At 35.7% G+C, this 17,556-nt stretch overlaps 4 protein-coding genes across 4 annotated transcripts in view; 2 read left to right on the top strand and 2 right to left on the bottom strand.

Moving 5' to 3' along the window:
• Positions 1-9,176, top strand: part of LOC110030468 — a 52,395-nt gene extending 43,219 nt beyond the window's left edge. The window contains exons 6-16 of the mRNA XM_020733191.1: positions 1,438-1,550; positions 1,862-1,993; positions 2,082-2,150; positions 2,563-2,650; positions 2,768-2,839; positions 3,175-3,275; positions 8,017-8,134; positions 8,259-8,318; positions 8,394-8,504; positions 8,868-8,985; positions 9,085-9,176. Coding sequence (XP_020588850.1) covers positions 1,438-1,550; positions 1,862-1,993; positions 2,082-2,150; positions 2,563-2,650; positions 2,768-2,839; positions 3,175-3,275; positions 8,017-8,134; positions 8,259-8,318; positions 8,394-8,504; positions 8,868-8,975 — 972 coding nt within the window. The 3' untranslated portion in view covers positions 8,976-8,985; positions 9,085-9,176. The remainder of the gene's footprint in view (positions 1-1,437; positions 1,551-1,861; positions 1,994-2,081; positions 2,151-2,562; positions 2,651-2,767; positions 2,840-3,174; positions 3,276-8,016; positions 8,135-8,258; positions 8,319-8,393; positions 8,505-8,867; positions 8,986-9,084) is intronic.
• On the bottom strand, positions 9,123-10,117 carry LOC110030469 (uncharacterized protein At4g14100-like). Its single transcript, XM_020733192.1, has 2 exons — positions 9,561-10,117; positions 9,123-9,465 (listed from the first exon to the last, which is right to left on the bottom strand). The coding sequence occupies exons 1-2, from the start codon at positions 10,042-10,044 to the stop codon at positions 9,311-9,313; spliced, it is 639 nt and encodes a 212-aa protein (XP_020588851.1). The 5' UTR covers positions 10,045-10,117; the 3' UTR covers positions 9,123-9,310.
• Positions 10,118-11,326: 1,209 nt separating this feature from the next.
• On the bottom strand, positions 11,327-12,937 carry LOC110030471 (protein FAR1-RELATED SEQUENCE 5-like). The gene has a single exon (XM_020733196.1). The coding sequence runs from the start codon at positions 12,935-12,937 to the stop codon at positions 11,327-11,329; it is 1,611 nt and encodes a 536-aa protein (XP_020588855.1).
• Positions 12,938-13,429: 492 nt separating this feature from the next.
• On the top strand, positions 13,430-15,274 carry LOC110030472 (pentatricopeptide repeat-containing protein At4g14820-like). The gene has a single exon (XM_020733197.1). The coding sequence runs from the start codon at positions 13,430-13,432 to the stop codon at positions 15,230-15,232; it is 1,803 nt and encodes a 600-aa protein (XP_020588856.1). The 3' UTR covers positions 15,233-15,274.
• Positions 15,275-17,556: the final 2,282 nt, after the last annotated feature.

Here is a 17,556-nt window from a genome sequence, read left to right as displayed (position 1 = left end):
GATTTCGATTCCGGCCCCCCACAGCTTCTTACGGGCGACTCCCAAACATTAAATTCTTTTCCCCTTTTAAGCGCCGACAGGGGGCTGCACTCCTCTCTTTCCTTTCTCTTTTTCTTTTCCTTTCCTCTCATTCCTTTCTTTCCTTCATAGCACTTTCCTATTTTAAATTCTTTCCTAAAATTTGAAATCCTGATTATATTTTATTCTTCTTTCTTTTTAAAAATCTTTCCTATTTTAAGTCCTTTGCAAAATTTGAACTTTGATTAATTTATTTACACTTCCCTAAATCTGATTTTTCCTCACTTTATTTCCTTACCTAAATCTGAAATCTTGATTTGTTCTTCTTTCTTATTTAAAGTATTGCCTAAAATAAAGTCATAGCTTCATTATAAATAGAGGATGATGTGCTTAGAGTTAGGAGTCTTGTTTTTTATATCTAAATTAGGTTTTTAGTCTTGGTATTTTTCCTTTAAGTGTTATATCCGACGTCGAGGTAGTGCTCCGGCTGTACCTCGTTCGAGGTGGTGATCTTCTCCAAGGGTCCGAGTGGTGCTCCAACTGTAACTCGACCCACCGAGGCATTTTATCTTACCATACTTGCAATTTCTTGTTGTCGTTTTAGAATCCAATTACCACAGCCCCTTCCATTGTTGTCAGCCACCTGCTTCAGCTCCACCAGTCACCTTCTGCAGCTTCGCTACAAGCCTCACTTTTCGATTGCCCCTTCCAGCGCCCCTTGTTCCTTTCCTACTGCAGTTCGATCACCAACCTGTTGTCCTGCTTCTTCCACAGCAACCCCACCTCTTTGACCTTCACTGCAGCCTCCGATGATGTTCCTGCTCCTGTCGGTACCATCGCCATTTGCAAATAACATGCTCTACGCTACCTCATTGTGAATATCTTTTGACATGATCTCGATAAGCGATACACGAAAATATGGATTTGACGATGATCTTTTTTGTTATCTAATTGGTGATTAGGAACTCTTCGATCACCACATAACTACTTATAATCTAATCATTGCTTTCTCCCAAGTTTTAATAAGAAGCCTCAAAGGACAATGTGAATAATAAACTTCATTTACTTTTGCGACTTGCTATGTATATTCAATTCTTTAAGGGGCATTTACATACATAACACCCATTCTTTTATATTTACATATCTAACACCTAAACTTTAGTTTTTACATTTATACAACTCAAATATTTCACATCACATAAAATATACTACTATTTTAAATTTTTTTTTTTTGAAAAGCAATGTTTTAACTTTTAAAAAAAAAGTGTATAGGTAAAGTGGCATATATGTAAGGTGTTAGATATGCATGTTAGATATGCAAATACATAAGAATTGAGTGATGTGCATGTAAATTTTGCATTCTTTAAATGCACTGATTTTTTATGCTAATTTACTTCTCTGCTCTTTTTGTCTGCCAAGTATGTGATCTTTCGTCGCGGCATTGGAATTGATCGGACCACAGATTACTTCTTTAGTGAAAAGTTGGATGTGGTCATAGCTCGCGCATGGTCTTGGCTTCTAAAAACACTCAAGTGAGCTATCTAGAATCATATTTGTTGCTATTTTTTTGGTTGGGAGCCAATTTCTATGTATTTACACATCTAAAACCTTCAATTTTTACATTTATACCACCCAATTCTTTCATGTCACATAAAAACACCGCTATTTTAACTTTAAAAACTGCAATTCACCTTTTCATGCACAGTTAAGGAGGGATATATGTAAAATTTGAATTTTAGGCATTGGATATTCAATAAGATTTGAGTGACGTGTTTATAAATCTTCCTTTTTTTTTCCTTCATGATCTTTGTAAAGTCCTATTAAAATTTGCTTATTTTTGTAGGCTTGAGAAGCTCTTCTCTAGAAAACCAGCGATAGCACCAGTAAATGATGCAAAGAAAACTGATGAAGTTACTGAAGATAAGGAGGAAGATCTATTTGTAGAACGCGTTCGTCTTGAAAAACTGGAATTAAGGTTTATGATTACTTCTCCTTTTGTGGTAATTAGTTCATTAAATATCATTTGAGTCCTTGTAGTTCTCTAATTTTCTTATTTGTCGCAGCATGAAGAATATATTTGGAAAGATTACAATACAAGAGCCAACTTTTGAGAGGATGATCGTCGTTTATAGGTATCAAAATCAATTAAACTTACCTTATTCTTACAGAAATTGCATTAGATTTGGATATTATCTCTTTGGATGTAGCTTATAATGTGTTTAGTAATAAACATATTGAAGCTGTAATTTTTCAAGTTGAGAAAATTCAATAAGTATTTGATATGGAAATTTTACGTGCATACCAAAAGCTTGATATTTGCACTTATAGCACCTTGAACCTATGCATGAAAATGTGTATTTCACTTTAAAAAAGATAGTGATGGTGTTATTTTTTATTTGATTTATTTATTTGAGTGGTATACATGTAAATATAAATATTTAGATGTTTGATATGCATATTCATAAGAATTTTGTGGTATGTAAGTGAATGTCCCTTTTTGATATTTGATAAATTTACATCTGGTTCTTAATGTTTGTCCTGCAGACGGGCAAGTGATAAAGCTAAGAAGGATAGAGGAATTTTTGTGAAGCATTTTAAGAGTATTCCAATGGCTGACATGGAGTTAGTTTTGGTAATTTTTTCTGCTAATGGTTTTTTTTTTATTTTTATATCAGAATTTATATAGTTAAAATGAGCATCTTCGCTGCCAGAAATTTCTATTTACATTTTGAACGTATTGATTCTGTAGCCTGAAAAGAAAAATCCAAGTTTAACGCCGATGGACTGGGTCAAGTTCCTGATTTCTGTTGTAATTGGGCTAGTAAGTTTTGGAATTTTATGAATTTAACCTAGGAAGATTTACAAACGTACCACTCAATTCCTATGTATTTACATATCTGACGCCTCTACTTCAATTGTTACATATATGCCATCTTACCTATAAAAAAAGGTGTATTTCACTTTTTAATGCCAAAATAGTGATATTTTTGATCTAATATGAAAGATTTGGGTATATAAATGTAAAAAGTAAAGTTTAGGTTTTATATATGTAAATACATAGGAAGTGCAATTGCGTGGTATGCCTGTGAATGTCCCTTTAACGTAACACTGATATTTCATCTTTTCATTTATTATTTTTTAACTTTTCTTTTACAGGTTACGCTTAGCAGTTCACTTGAAATGCCTAAAGCAGATATATGGGTCGTTGCAGCAATTCTCTCTGGTGTAATTGGTTATTGCGCTAAGATATACTTCACGTAAGTGTTCTCTTCTTCATCAACTTAAACTGGGTAGAGTTATGAATAATGGATGAAGTGCAAACTCTTAAAAGTGAAAAAAGCTTCAATTTGGTGCGCTATGATAAGTAGGGAAAAGTATTAAGGGCCAGAATCACCTTTTTTTTTTCTTTCTATAATTTATTTTTGATTTGAAATAAAACTAAACTTGCCATGTTAAAAATGAAAATATATAAATTTTCATATATACCTCACATTCTTATATATTTACCAAGGTCCAGAAAATTGCACTGGACAAAGAAGGTTCAAGGTTTAAAACTTGAATCGGAGTTGAACCGGATGACATCATAAATATAAAAACAAATATTAAATATAACTTAAATGACATAATAAATTAATAATACCGTAATGTGTAGAATATAATGAAATATAAATGATATGTGAACTTAAACAACTCATTTAAATGACTAATATCTTCTTCTGTAATAGATATCAATGTTGATTCCTTAAATTGGTTCTTTTTGATAGAAGTCTTATTTTTACTATAATAATTCCACACTGGATCAGACTTTTCGCGGGCATTAAAGGAAGAAATAGAATGTTGACTTTCAGATGACTCCATTCTAGGAATAACAAAGAGACAAATTTCGAAGATCTCATATTTAAAAATATTTACTTAACATATGATACATATGTGTAGCATAGAAGACAGTTAAAACTTAACGGCGATCAAACACACTTGATTACTTGAACATAAATACAATCCTAAAAAAAATTCAATACTAATTTAATCTTTGATTCCATAAAATGTAATAAATTATATCTATATTGTTCAAAACGTGATAAAAACAGTTATGATTGGGAATTTGTGATAATTGCATAATGAACTTGATCATGATAATTACAGGGAACTTACATCCTATTATTTGTAATTCCGTATGGACAATTGATGAGAATGAATTTTTAACTCGTGACTTTAGGGAACTTACATCCTATTATTTGTAATTCCGTATGATGAGAATGAATTTTTAACTCGTGACTTCAAAAAATTTAAAGCTAATCATGAAGATGAAATAATGCCATCATTTAATTGATTTATGCATATCCTAATCTCATAGCATCTAGCTCAATTAAATTCAGCATAGATGATATAAATCTAATCGATCCATGAGATGTTGAGAAATAAAATTAAGAAAACTTTGTTTACAATGATGGGCAATATATGAAGAATGTTAAATTTTATAGGGGTTTAAGTTTAAAATTAAAAAAAAAAAAATCATCTGTTAATGCACTAGTCAAACAAGGGAGTATTTTCCTCTTTTGAAACTGTCTTTCCAACAAATAATTCCATGTAGCCATGTCTTCAGGTGGCCAGAGCAATCTTCGGCTTAAGAAAACTATATATGTCATGCACCTTCAGGTGGCCAGAGCAATCTTCGGCTTAAGAAAATTATGTCATGCAATCTTATGAAGAGATTAAACGGCTATAACAAACTAATTCAATAATTCACCCATTTGTAACAAAAAGACTATCAAAGAGTAATATAGCATCAAAATTGGCTCAATGCATTTTTCAATCAAATTTAAAATAAATGATCACTGCATCTTAGTAACTATATATATAGTATATACCTCATGGGAAGCCAAATAAATCCTTAAGTTAGCATCGAAGACCACTGCAAATAGGAAAGAATCCTATCAGCACTATTACTGGTTTCCCTAACAAACAAACTCGATGAACTAGGATTGCAGGTAAAATTTTGAATGAAATAAAATTATTTGATAAATTTTCGGCTCTGTGTCGGGTCATTGCCTGCCATGTTCGAATGTGAGAAACGAGAAAAGGAAGAAGCAAGAAAGAGACTTAACTCCGAGCTGCGGGTGATACACCGCGAAGGGGAGGCGAACCAGCGTCGCCGACAAGAAGGCTGAGTGAAGGAAGGATTTGGTTTGTGATTGGGAGCTAGTGCGGAAAACAATAGAATAGCCGAATAAGGTTAAAACCTGTTCAATTTGCATAAATAAGGGGAGTGTGCGGTTCTTTGTTACCGCAACCTGTTTGCTGGTTCGATGGTTGGAAAACCAGTTCCAGTCGATCCAATGCAGGGCTGATTTTTAGCCCGCCTAGAACTGGACCACCGGCCGGTTCACGGTTGAACCGGCCGGCTCAGTCCGACATTTTAAACAATGATATTTACATATCTACAGTTAAAATTTGATATTTACATTTATAACACTTTAGGGGTGTTTGTCTGCAACCTGAATTAACATGAATTTACGTTAAATAAGATTTAATAAATTCAACTAGATTCATCAAATCTAAATGTTGTTAAATCAGGAATTGTGTTTGGTTTAGTTAAGGTTAAATATAGTTAAATCTGTTTGGCATGTTCAGTTGTATGTTTTCTTCCTATGCTAAGGGTCTGTTTGGGGCAATTGCAGCCGTTTAAAGTAGCAGCTGTGAAATTGCTGAAGCTTTTGTTCGACAAGGTGCAATGACTATTAAAAAATATTTTTATTTTGAAAAAAATCATATTGCAGCTTCCGAGCAGCCACCACAGGTGCCAGATATGGCTAAAAAACACAACTTTTAACTACAACCTTTTGAGAATGCAGGTATAACACAGTTAAATTGTTCAACTAGAGAGGAAAACAACAGAAACATACAACAAGCACACATGAAAATGAACAAGAATGATATGCATTTTCACCAATTGATAGCTAAATTCTGTTATTGTTGCTTCGGATTTCATTATGATTTGATTGTGGAGAAAAATATGATTTAAATTTTCTTGAATAATATGAGGCACCTCTCTTTATAAAAAATTTTAGGGCAGACATAAAATACAGTAAAATTCAAACCGGCCATAACAAAATCCTACAAATATTAGATAACTTTTAATAGCTCCACCCCAAACTCCAATGAGTTCCCCATTATGGCTGTCTAAAAGTTAACTCGAGATGCCAACTAGACTTGCACTCAACTAGAAAAAATTGAGCCCGATTGATTTTTGTGTTAGGTTCGAGTGTGAAATCTCAACATGTTTAATTTTTTGGGTTGGGAAGCGTTCGACTTGACCCACTAACCCACAATTGGACCCAAAACTGACTTGCGAGCCCAAAATTGATCAAAATCTAACCCGCAAGCTCAATGTATAAATACAATTATCAATGCGAAACACAAAAGATTTATTTTTTACTTCAAAGCACAGAGCGCAGAGTGAAGAGAAAAGAGAAGCGACGCTTTTATTAACAAAATTTCTAATAGGTTACATAAAACTATTAATGTATAATTGCATTTATTAACAATTATAAAATATAAAATATGGCTTAAAGGTAGATATACATAGAAAAATTAAAATAATACTCTAATAGTTTGTTGCAATAATTAAAAAATTAAAAATTACAAAAAAAACTTGGAAATTAACTTTAGCGTTTCGAAAAGCGCTTCAGCGAAGCGTGCATCACGAGCTTCGCTTAACCTTGCTCGTGAAGCACACTTTTAAAAACAATTGACCTGGATGTAACCTAAACTTGACACTAAATTGACTTGACCTTTTTTTTTTCTTAAAAGGAATGGCCAGATGCTATTATACGAGCCTCCAACCACCCCTAAAGTGCTTAACAATTCGAGCACCACGTCCTTAAGTTCAACTGTGCCAGAGTGGATTTGAACCCCTGACCTGAGGGTTCTTACCAGCTATGCCAGAGTGGAATCGAACCCCCCGACCTGAGGGGTCTTATATTGTGGATGCCAACTAACATGCAGGGGTACATGGGACTAAATTGGCCTGAACTTGTCCCAAATAATTATTATGCATATATTAAATTGGTTATCTGGGTCAGGCTCAGGTTAGTTAGGCTAAAGGCAGGCCAGGTTGGGTTTAAACTTTTAACTCTTAATATTCGGTTGTTTGGGTCAAGCAGTTATAGGTTACGTGTCAATTTCATATGGCAGTTGGGTGTAGTCGTTTCTGCTTTGGGTCATTTGGTGTATAAATTTTTTGCTGCTTTCTGTCTCTTGACATAAGTTTGCCTTGTTTGTGCACTGGATGTATAATGGCAGGCAGAATGATGACTTAGCAGTTATAAGTATACGTTAGCTTCTGCTATCTTATCTAATTTTCCTTGGGGCAATTTTTATGTATTTACACATCTAACACGTAAGCATTTATGTTTGCATGAATAACACTAAAGACTTTAACATCACATCAAAAACATCACCATCATTTTTTTTAAAAAGTGAAATACACCTTTTCATGCATAGGCTTATCAGCTGGCATAAAAGTGAAATACACCTTTTCATGCATAGGCTTATGAGGTGGCATTTAGGTACATATATATACCACCCAATTCCTATGTATTTACAAATCTAACACCTAAATTTTAATTTTTTACTTTTAAACCACTCGAATCTTTCATATCACATTAAAAAAAAAAATCATCGTTTTAACTTTTAAAAAGTGAAAAATACCTTTTCATCCATAGGTAGGTGGTATAAAGTGAAAAATACGCATGTAAAAATTGAAGTTTGTGTTAAATATGTAAATACATGGGAATTGAGTGGTATGTATGTAAACTTTAGGTGTTAGATATGTACATACATAAGAATTTTTTGGTATGTTAGAAATATTTTTCATTTTGGTCAATATTCTATAGATTTCAATGGTCTGGTCATCTTATTAATCTCATCTTCCTGTGATTATTATTAGTAGCAGATCTTATAGTAATGTCTGGATTAATTTTTTTGAGACTTGTGCAGTTTTCAGCAAAACATGGCGACTTACCAGAACCTAATAACACAATCCATGTATGACAAACAACTAGATAGTGGGAAAGGAACTATTCTACATTTATGCGATGATGTGATTCAACAGGAAGTGAGCACAAAATCAAAATTATTCTCACAAAAGATAATTTTTTTTTAGATTCTGCAAAACTTCTCATTCATAAATTTGAAATGGTGCAATTTTTTGTTTTATTTATTATTACTTCTTTCTCCAGGTCAAGGAGGTAATAGTTTCTTACTTTATTCTCATGGAACAAGGGAAGGCCACAGTGGAGGTACAGCTCCAACTCTAAATTTCATTTGTATGTCCTTTATTGAAGAGTTAATGTGTGATGTAAATTGTCATGTAGGATCTAGATATCAGGTGTGAAGAACTTATTCAAGAGGAGTTTGGTGAAAAATGTAATTTTGAAGTTCAAGATGCGGTCGAGAAGTTAGAGAAGCTCGGCATTATTTCGAGGGTGAGCTTTTTTTCAGTTTTAATCCTTTCACTCGGGTGGTAAAATATAAGGAAGATTTACATATATACCACTCAATTCTTTTCCTTATTCGGGTGGTAAAATATAAGGAAGATTTACATATATATACCACTCAATTCTTTTCCTTAATTTTTTTCCCTATTCTGTTCCTTAAAGCAACAATATTTTCCTAAAAAGCACACAGTTTTTAGTTCCTTAAAGCAACAATATTTTCCTAAAAAGCACAGTTTTTAAAAAAAGTGATAATAGTGCTATATGATTTGAGTGCTGTGTGTAAATATGAAAATTGATGTGTGAAATTTGTAAGTGAACCTTTCCTAAAATCTGCTACTTTTTTTAATGCAGGACTCAGTGGGTCGGATCTACTGCGCCCCCCTGAAGCGAGCCAATGACATCATCGGTCCAACAACTGAAGAAATGGTGATGAAAGCCAAGCAAGGCCCTTCTGCTTAAATTCCCCAAGGTTGATAAACCTCTCCTCTTTCCTCCAACACACTTTATTCTGAAATCTAAACCCCTTAACACCCACCAACCTAACCCTGTTTCCATCTCTTTTACACAGATTTACAGCTGGAATCATTGAGACAATGGCAGGAGAACTTCCAATTCTTTCAACCTCGTTTATTTTCATAATCTTTGTCCACTTAATCCTAAGAATACAGAACCAAAGACCTTCTTCTTGTTCAATACATTGAGTAGAAAACCAGTTCATTGACTCACTGGATTTAGTTATAAGCTACAGGAACAGCTTAAACAGACGGTAATGGATGATTTAGAAGTTTTTTAGTTCATAGAAACCTGCTCAGAGTCATATCCTCTAAAGCTTCATTAATGCCTTGGAGCTTTTCGTCCCTTTTGTTCTGAAAGCAGTAAGCCGGCGCCTGCCATTTTTCATCCTCCAGCGCCGCTCCGACCTCGAAAGTCATCACATGAGCTTGCCTCCCTGCATCACAAATCCAGAAAGTTCCCCCCAAACCCGAAATCTACATTAATGATCCATACCGATGAGATAACTTTTAATTTGAATTGTAATCTCACCGGTGTAGAAGACCCAGTGAACGGGGCGGCGGGTGGCGACGTCCTCGTAATAGCGGATGAAATCGACCTTCTCCCAGCCGTTGCAGAGGAAGCCGTCTATGGTGAATTGGCCGAGGTAGGTGGCGCCGTCGAGCCAATTAGGGCGAAGAATGCCGACGGGGAGCTGAGCGGAGCGGCATCTAGGGGAGGACGTGTTGGGGAGAGTGTAGAAGAATGAGGTGCCATTGTTCCATTCGAGGTCGTGCAGAGGCGGCCCGCCGAGCTGTTCTTGGATTATGTTGAAATTGCGGCCATTGGGCCAATCGTACCAGAGATCGATAATCGAAAGCGCTCCGCTGTAGTTCATGAAGAGAATTGAGTGGAACTGCTTCGGCCATGGAGCTGGTGTTGGTGCCGATGATGTGGGGGCGAAGGATGAGGAGATGAAGGAGAGGGAGGAGACGAGTGGGAGGAGGAAGAAGAGGAGGGAGTGGGTGGCAGCCATGATGGAGGGGCTGATGAGGGAGAGAAAGAGGAAGCGAGAAATGACTTATCCACAAATCCCGACTCGGAATGGCAATGTGGAAAAAAATATTACATGAGTACTATGGACGATAAAATAAGTTGCGTAGTCAATTAAATCACGACACGACATCTAGCGCGACAGAGCAAAAAAAATGGTGCAGTAACACGGGAAATATTTTCCCCTGTGTTATTCATGTGTTATTGCGCGTTATTCATGTGTTATTGTGTGTTATTCATGTGTTATTGATGTGTTATTGTGTTATTATAACACCAAGAATATTTTCAGGACATAATAACACATGAATAACACACAATAACACCTGAATAACACGAAAAATATTCCCGACAGAGAAAAAAGCGGCTCAGTAACAGGAGGGAATATTCTCCCCCGTGTTATTCATGTTTTATTGTGTTATTGATGTGTTATTGATGTATTGTTGTGTTATTATAACACCAGTAATATTCCCAGGACACAATAACCATATGAATAACACACAATAATACATGAATAATATAATGAGAAATATTCCTCGTATTACTGTGTTATTTTTTTTATTTATCGCACGAGATATCGTGACGTAATTTTATTGGTCATGCAGGTGTAATACTGATTTAATATTTTTTACTGTGAATAACGTCTAACCTTATCCCCACTCCCACATCGAAGGAACGCTCTCCTGGCATCCAAGGTTATCTCGCAAACCCTTATTTCCGCGACCAAGCGGCGGTCCTTGTCTTTCATCCTTCTTTTCTCTTTTTCTGCTCTCGATTTTGACTTGATACACCGAAATTTTACCTGTAAGATCCCTCTTTCTCTTTCTAGAAAGCCCTTAGCTGGATTTTCACGGCCACGGAATCAAAATTACTCACACTCAATTTCCTTTCTCCTTCGATATCGCAGCAAAATATGAGCAGCCGCGAGAGTCGGATTATTTACGTAGGAAATCTACCAGGCGACATTCGTGAGAGAGAAATTGAGGATTTGTTTTACAAGGTATTGGGTATTCTCAGGTTATTCTCGGGGTATTATTAGGTTATTCTCGAGGGTATTGTCAGGTTATTCTCTGGGTTAGAAATACCTTTCGGTCTCATTTTTGCAGGATCATTCACATTGCAGTCACTATTATGGGATTTCCTCTTTTTGTTTGGCCTATTTGGTTTAGGATCCTTCCCATCTAATATTTCCTCAATACCTTCAGACCCTGTTTTCAATAATTCAATTATATATGTCTCGACGTGTTCATTTCCCTGAGCTTTATTAATTAATTGATAGACAAACTTTTGAGCATGTGCCGAAATATGATTCCTCTGGATGTTGTGCCAGACATTTGAGCTCGAGAGTTTTTCATATGTTTGTATCCAAAACTATTATAGATATATTTCTTTGCCTTAGCAGACCATCTGAATAATAAATATTTCTCGGGAATCTTTGCTATATTATTAGCATTAAGGACGTGTAGACAGTGAGAGCAAAGCAGACCTGTCATTTTGAATTTCTTGCAACTGCAGGTGATGTCGCAATTAAGCCTATCAAATATAACAAGCCAGACTCTACTTGTGTCCTGATTATCCAAACCTCTAACATAGAATTCGGATGGACTCTCAACTGAGGAATTGACTGTCAATCCACATAGACCGTGAAGTAACTCTTCAAACATAGAGTAGAGTTTTCGGGTACAATATGTCGCAGCTTGCCTCAACACTGGGTTTGTTTTAACTGTCGGTGTAATAACATTTTGAAAACTTTTGAAGACTTCATCCTTTTCGTTCCTTCTCCATGCCTTCATAATATTTTCTAGCCCCAGAAAGCAATCTGTTAGGGAACTAGTGGGCTTAGATGCACCATGACAGACACTATTTGTGGACTCACTTCTTTGAGTAGACAAGATTCCCATTCCAAAAAATTCTTTATTGAATGCAGTTGACCAGTTATGTCTTATACGGTACAATGCATCTAGCCACATGTTGTTGTGCAGTTTTCCTTGCTCGATCATTAGAGCCCAAGTAACTTCAAACTCATCTTCCGAATCACACTTGCTCATGCATTTATAAAATAGATTGTTAACGCTCTTGTACGTCACACCGCAATGAACTTTCGACGAGAATTTCTTATAGATATGCCGTTGGCATAATCTATGTCTTGTGAATGGAAGACAATCTGCAATAACTCTTGCCATCGTTTGATCCTGGTCTGTAAACATTGTAATTGGATGCTTATCATCCATTATATGAATGAAGGTTTTGAATAACCATTTGAACGATTCTATCGTCTCGTCAAATAAAAAACCAACTCTGAATAAAACATTTTGCTGATGGTGGTTTATCCCAACGAAAGTAGCACAACATAAATTATACTTATTCAAACGGTAGCTAGTGTCGAAAATGATGACATCTCCAAAAAAATCATAATCTAGACTGCAAGACCCATCACTCAAGAAAAAGCTTGTAAGTCTACCCTCGTCATCACTTTGGAAATCCCATGCAAAAATGCTATTTTCATTTTGGCGCTCCATGAATAATTGTAAGAGAGAGTTGACATCGTCCTGTTCAATTCTGCTTCTTTTATCCCTTTGAATGAAGTTGTATGCATCTTGTTTAGTGCACTCCAAGTTTTCAACACCATCAACCTCTGTTGCAAGGAAATTGAATGCATCAGCTGCTCTAATCCCAGAACTTGTCATTAATCTTAGTAAATTTGCATTTAACTCGCTAATCTTTTGACTGGAACGTAGAAGGTGCTTGTCATCGGATTCCGCCAAGGGATGGTTATGACTTTCAACAAATTTCTTTATGGTCCAGTTGCCATCAAGATCAATAGCATAGCGAACCATTGCTTGACAGCCAGTCCGTGTACCCGCTTTTCTGTACTTCATAGTAGTGGCTAGCTGAGATTCTCTTTCATGACCTGATTTTCCACAAATATTCGTCGTCAATGTGCTCAAACTCTTCATTAAGAGAGAAATCTATCTTCATCATAAATACAACGACCAAACCCTAGCTGACACAAAAAAACCCTTTTTGAAAACTTATTTTCTACTGAATAATGCAGAATAGAAGTTTCTGAGGGAATAATACGCTAAAAATATGCGGAAATATGCCAAAAAGACGGGTTAATACGTACATTTAGCACGTCGGGTTAGGCCGGGCTTAACGCGAAATTTTTTCTTTTTCATGACGTGTAAATATGGGTCCAGCAAGACCAGATGACTGTCTTTTGTTTGAATAACGGACGTAGCGCACCGTACGGGAACATGAGGGAAAAATTTGTCCCCCCAAAAGGCCCCTTAGTATCATTTATTTATTTATTTTATTATTTTTTGATAAACCAAACACAATCTTCACAAGCAGGCTTTTTTACTGAATGAATGGTTCATTCTTTCTATTCGCTTTGCCGCCTCGCATCTCTTCGTCCCTCACCTTCGAAATCCCAAAGCAAAAGCCCTCAATATCTTCTCCTCCGATTCATCTCCTCCATTTCAAACCCTAATCCCAACTCCGAACAACTTCGCCTCCTCGCCCGTCGCATCTCCAGCTCAAACCACCTACACCAACTCCTCTGCCTCGCCACCGCTTTCGGCATCAACTTCCAGAACCCCCACCTCCACCTCCTAAACTCTATCCTCCACTCCCTCTCCGGCGGTCCCTCTCCCTCACTCGCACTCATTTTCTTCGGACTCCTTCACTCTCAAGCCCTCGCCCTCGATGGCTACACCTTCACCTCTGCTCTCAAGGCAACCTCTCGCCTATCTCAGCCCGACACAGGGGCTGAGCTTCATTCACTCCTCACAAAGCTCCGCTTAGAATCCGATACCTTCGTGCTGAATTCTCTCATCCACATGTACTCCTCTAGCGGCTTCATCGGCACGGCAAGGAAGGTTTTTGATCTTGCTCCGGACTCTTCCCGCGATATAGTTTCGTGGAATAGCTTGGCGTCCGGGTACTTGTGTAATCACCTCTATGATGAATCTTTAATGGTTTTTCAGCAGATGGTCGAGCATTCGAGGCCTATGGACTCAAACACCCTGGTTGGCGCCCTAACAACTTGCGCAAAAATTGGAGCTTTAAATATAGGAAGGAGGATTCATTCGTTAGTTTTAACCAGAGGCTTCGATATGGACTCCTACCTAGCTTCTTCCCTGATTACTATGTATTCTAAATGCGGAGCTTTGGATCACGCACACAAGCTGTTTGATTGGATTCCTGAAAGGAATACTGTTTGCTGGACTGCAATGATTTCAGGTTACGCACAGTCAAATCAGTTTCTTAAATCAATTAAGCTATTCAGAAAAATGCAAGCAGAGAAATTAAAGCCTGATGAAAACACAATTTCATCTGTTCTATCCTCATGTGCTCAGTTGGGTGCATTGCATCAAGGAAGTTATGTCCATGCTTATTGTGACATAAATGGCATAGAGTTGGGCCTATCAGCAAAAAATGCATTGGTTGATATGTATTCTAAATGTGGTGAAATAGATAGAGCTTTTTGCATATTTCATGATTTACAAAATCCAGATGTTTTTTCTTGGACTACAATGATATCAGGTTTTGCCATGAACGGAAATTCATTCCAGGCGTTGAAACTCTTTTCACAGATGGAAGCATCAAGTTCAGTTCTTCCAAATGAGATTACTTTCCTTGGTGTCTTATCTGCTTGTAGTCATGGTGGATTGATCGAAGAAGGATACTATTACTTTGATAAAATGAGAAGAGTTTACAAACTTTTGCCTAGACTAGAACACTATGGCTGTATGGTTGATCTCTTAGGCCGTGCAAAGCTACTAAGAGAAGCAGAGGACTTTGTTAAAGCTATGCCCATTAAACCAGATGTGGTCATCTGGAGATCTTTACTTTTTGCTTGTAGGATTAATGAAGATGTTAAAGTTGCAGAATTTGCAGCACAAAGAATCATGGAGCTGGAGCCAGAATTGTGTGGAGGACGTGTTATGCTCTCAAATGTTTATGCTGTGGCAGCTAGATGGAATGATGTGGGTTTGACGAGGAGAAATATGAATTCTCGGAGCATTCAGAAGGAACCTGGATTGTCTTTTATTGAGTTAAATGGATTTCTCCATGACTTCTTATCTGCAGGTATGTCACATCCTGAAAAGGAAATTATATATGATGTCCTTTGTGGTATTAGCAAACATTCTACAAATATTTTAGTTTGATGAAATGTTTGAAATGAAAGTGAAGATGGTTATTTATTCTTTAATGGCATATAAAATTTGTTTTAGGGTAGTGTTTTATGAATGTAGCATTTTTGGAATGAGCTCGTCTAAACTGTAGGGATATAGAAATAAATTGTTGGATTAAATGCTTGATATTTAATTGAATTTTGTTGGTGGTTCTCAAAGAAAACATGGAGCCGTTTGCGGCAGTCATCATTTTGCCACTTGAAGCAGAATGATTTAAAATATTTGGGGCAGCTGCACTTTTTTTTTGTATAGTTTTTAAGAAAAAAAAAAGAATTTTTTTAAAGCCTACTATGATTATTATTATTATTTTATTGTTTAAAAATTCAAACAATAGCTTTCAGATAGCTATGACACACTAGCATATATGTTGTAAAAAACAGCTTTTCAGGATTGAAATTTCTGAAAAAGTACAAGAAAGTAATTGTCAAGTGACAGCGGTCTGTGAGGCAAGATGGTGACAAAACTGCCCGGAACTTAACTCTAAATTGCATTTTACTCTAATCTTCAAAACTTCTTCAAATACTAGTTTTAAGTTCACTTATATTTCAGTTAAATTTTTTGTAATTTGGTTGCATAAATTTTTACTTTATGTTTTCTTAGTGCCATTTATCTTTTGACCGATTCCTTTGATTTAAACCGCTCTTATGGGGAATTTGGTTCTTTTGGTTTCATTGTTGTTATGATGGAAACTTTTTTTGTCCATTCTCTTCCCTTCTATTATATAGTAAAATTTTCCAACAAATCCTGATTTAGGAACTAAATTGAATTTTTAGCAAGACTACTGGTCTCAAAATTCTTTTATAATCAATTTCAAGTTTGCCTTGGCCAAATAAAAATTAGATTTGAGCCATCATGAAAATGAAAATATTTATATATATGGTACAAAATACAGGCAAATGATTTGGTGTTTTACTAGCAAGTGTTTATATATGATTCTAAGAGTATATAAAGATTAAATCATAGCTCCAATATTAAAATATTTTATTAATTTTTAGTTGCTTGATAGAGGCTATCAGGGTTCTCAATTAGACTTTTGAAGGATCAATGTGTTTATGGGTCAACCTGGCGCTCATTATGATTATCCCATTTAAGATTAAATCTTTTTGCTATTTTTAGAGGCTTGTTTGAAGCAGTTGGAAGAATTGTTCTCATAAGCCACCATTCATTGCTATTAGGGGTGAAAAAAAATTGATTTTGAGCCGGTTCATTTGAACCAATTTAATATTTGAACTAGCTTGAATTTGAATCATGGGTTTTAAAATATTAAATTTTTTAAAAAATGATAATCCATGGAGCCGTAAATGGTATTAGAACTCTTTGTACTTCAAAATTCATATAACCTTATCAAAGAAATTATGACTTCCAGGAAGATCTCATTAGAAACGATGCTTTGTGCATGTTTTGTCACTATTATTTGTCATATTATTTAAAGATTGGGACGAATGAAAAGTGTATGGTTGATGTAGATGAATTAGGGGTGCTAATTCGAGTTGATGAGTAGGGTTGGGGTCTGACCCAAAGTTAACTGACCTGAATATGTTTGACACAACCACGAATTGTTTATTACATGGGTTAAAATATCTAACTCGCACTTGCCAAACTTGGACCTGACCCATCTATCCCGTTTATTATATGGATCATACAATTTTTTTTAAAGATAAGCATGACCTAATTATCCCAAATATGACCTGTTAATCTGAATTAAATCCTCCTAACCCAAACTTGAATAATAATCAAGTTAATTTTGGGTTATTTGAGTTAACCTGAACTCAATCTAAATAAAAATTAGGCCTATGTACTAGCTTATTTGAATTTTTTAAGTTGGGTTGTCTGTTTGGGTCATTGATTGACACCCCTATGATGAAGAAAATAGGAAATTCTCCTACTAGTTGAATGTTGCCTGCTAAATGACATGAACAGAATGAATGAAAATTGGGTAACATGCTGAATGTTAAGGGGTTTAGATTATTGGATGGAGTGTACTCAAGGAAAGCAAAGTTGTTTTAAGCTTGGAGAATCCATGTAGAGGCGCATTTCTTAATTGTTCAACACTAATTACTTCATTATCAAACGAGGAAGAAAAAGGATGAATGTCCCCTCTCCATCGTGTAGATAACATATCTCACAAAAATGATCCCATTTTACTCCCCGACTATATCAAAAGTTGGAGGAGTAAATTAGAGCATTGAAAAACTCTTAAGACTGAAGGAGCCACATTCAAATGGTAAAGGAATCATTTTGGGATTTATATATATATATACATATATATATATATATATATATATACATATATATAT

This window comes from Phalaenopsis equestris, unplaced genomic scaffold, assembly GCF_001263595.1.
Source record: "Phalaenopsis equestris unplaced genomic scaffold, ASM126359v1 Scaffold000724, whole genome shotgun sequence".
Lineage (NCBI taxonomy): Eukaryota > Viridiplantae > Streptophyta > Magnoliopsida > Asparagales > Orchidaceae > Phalaenopsis > Phalaenopsis equestris.
The sequence above is the reverse complement of the archived record's forward strand: the minus strand, read 5'-3'. Positions and strand labels throughout refer to the sequence as shown.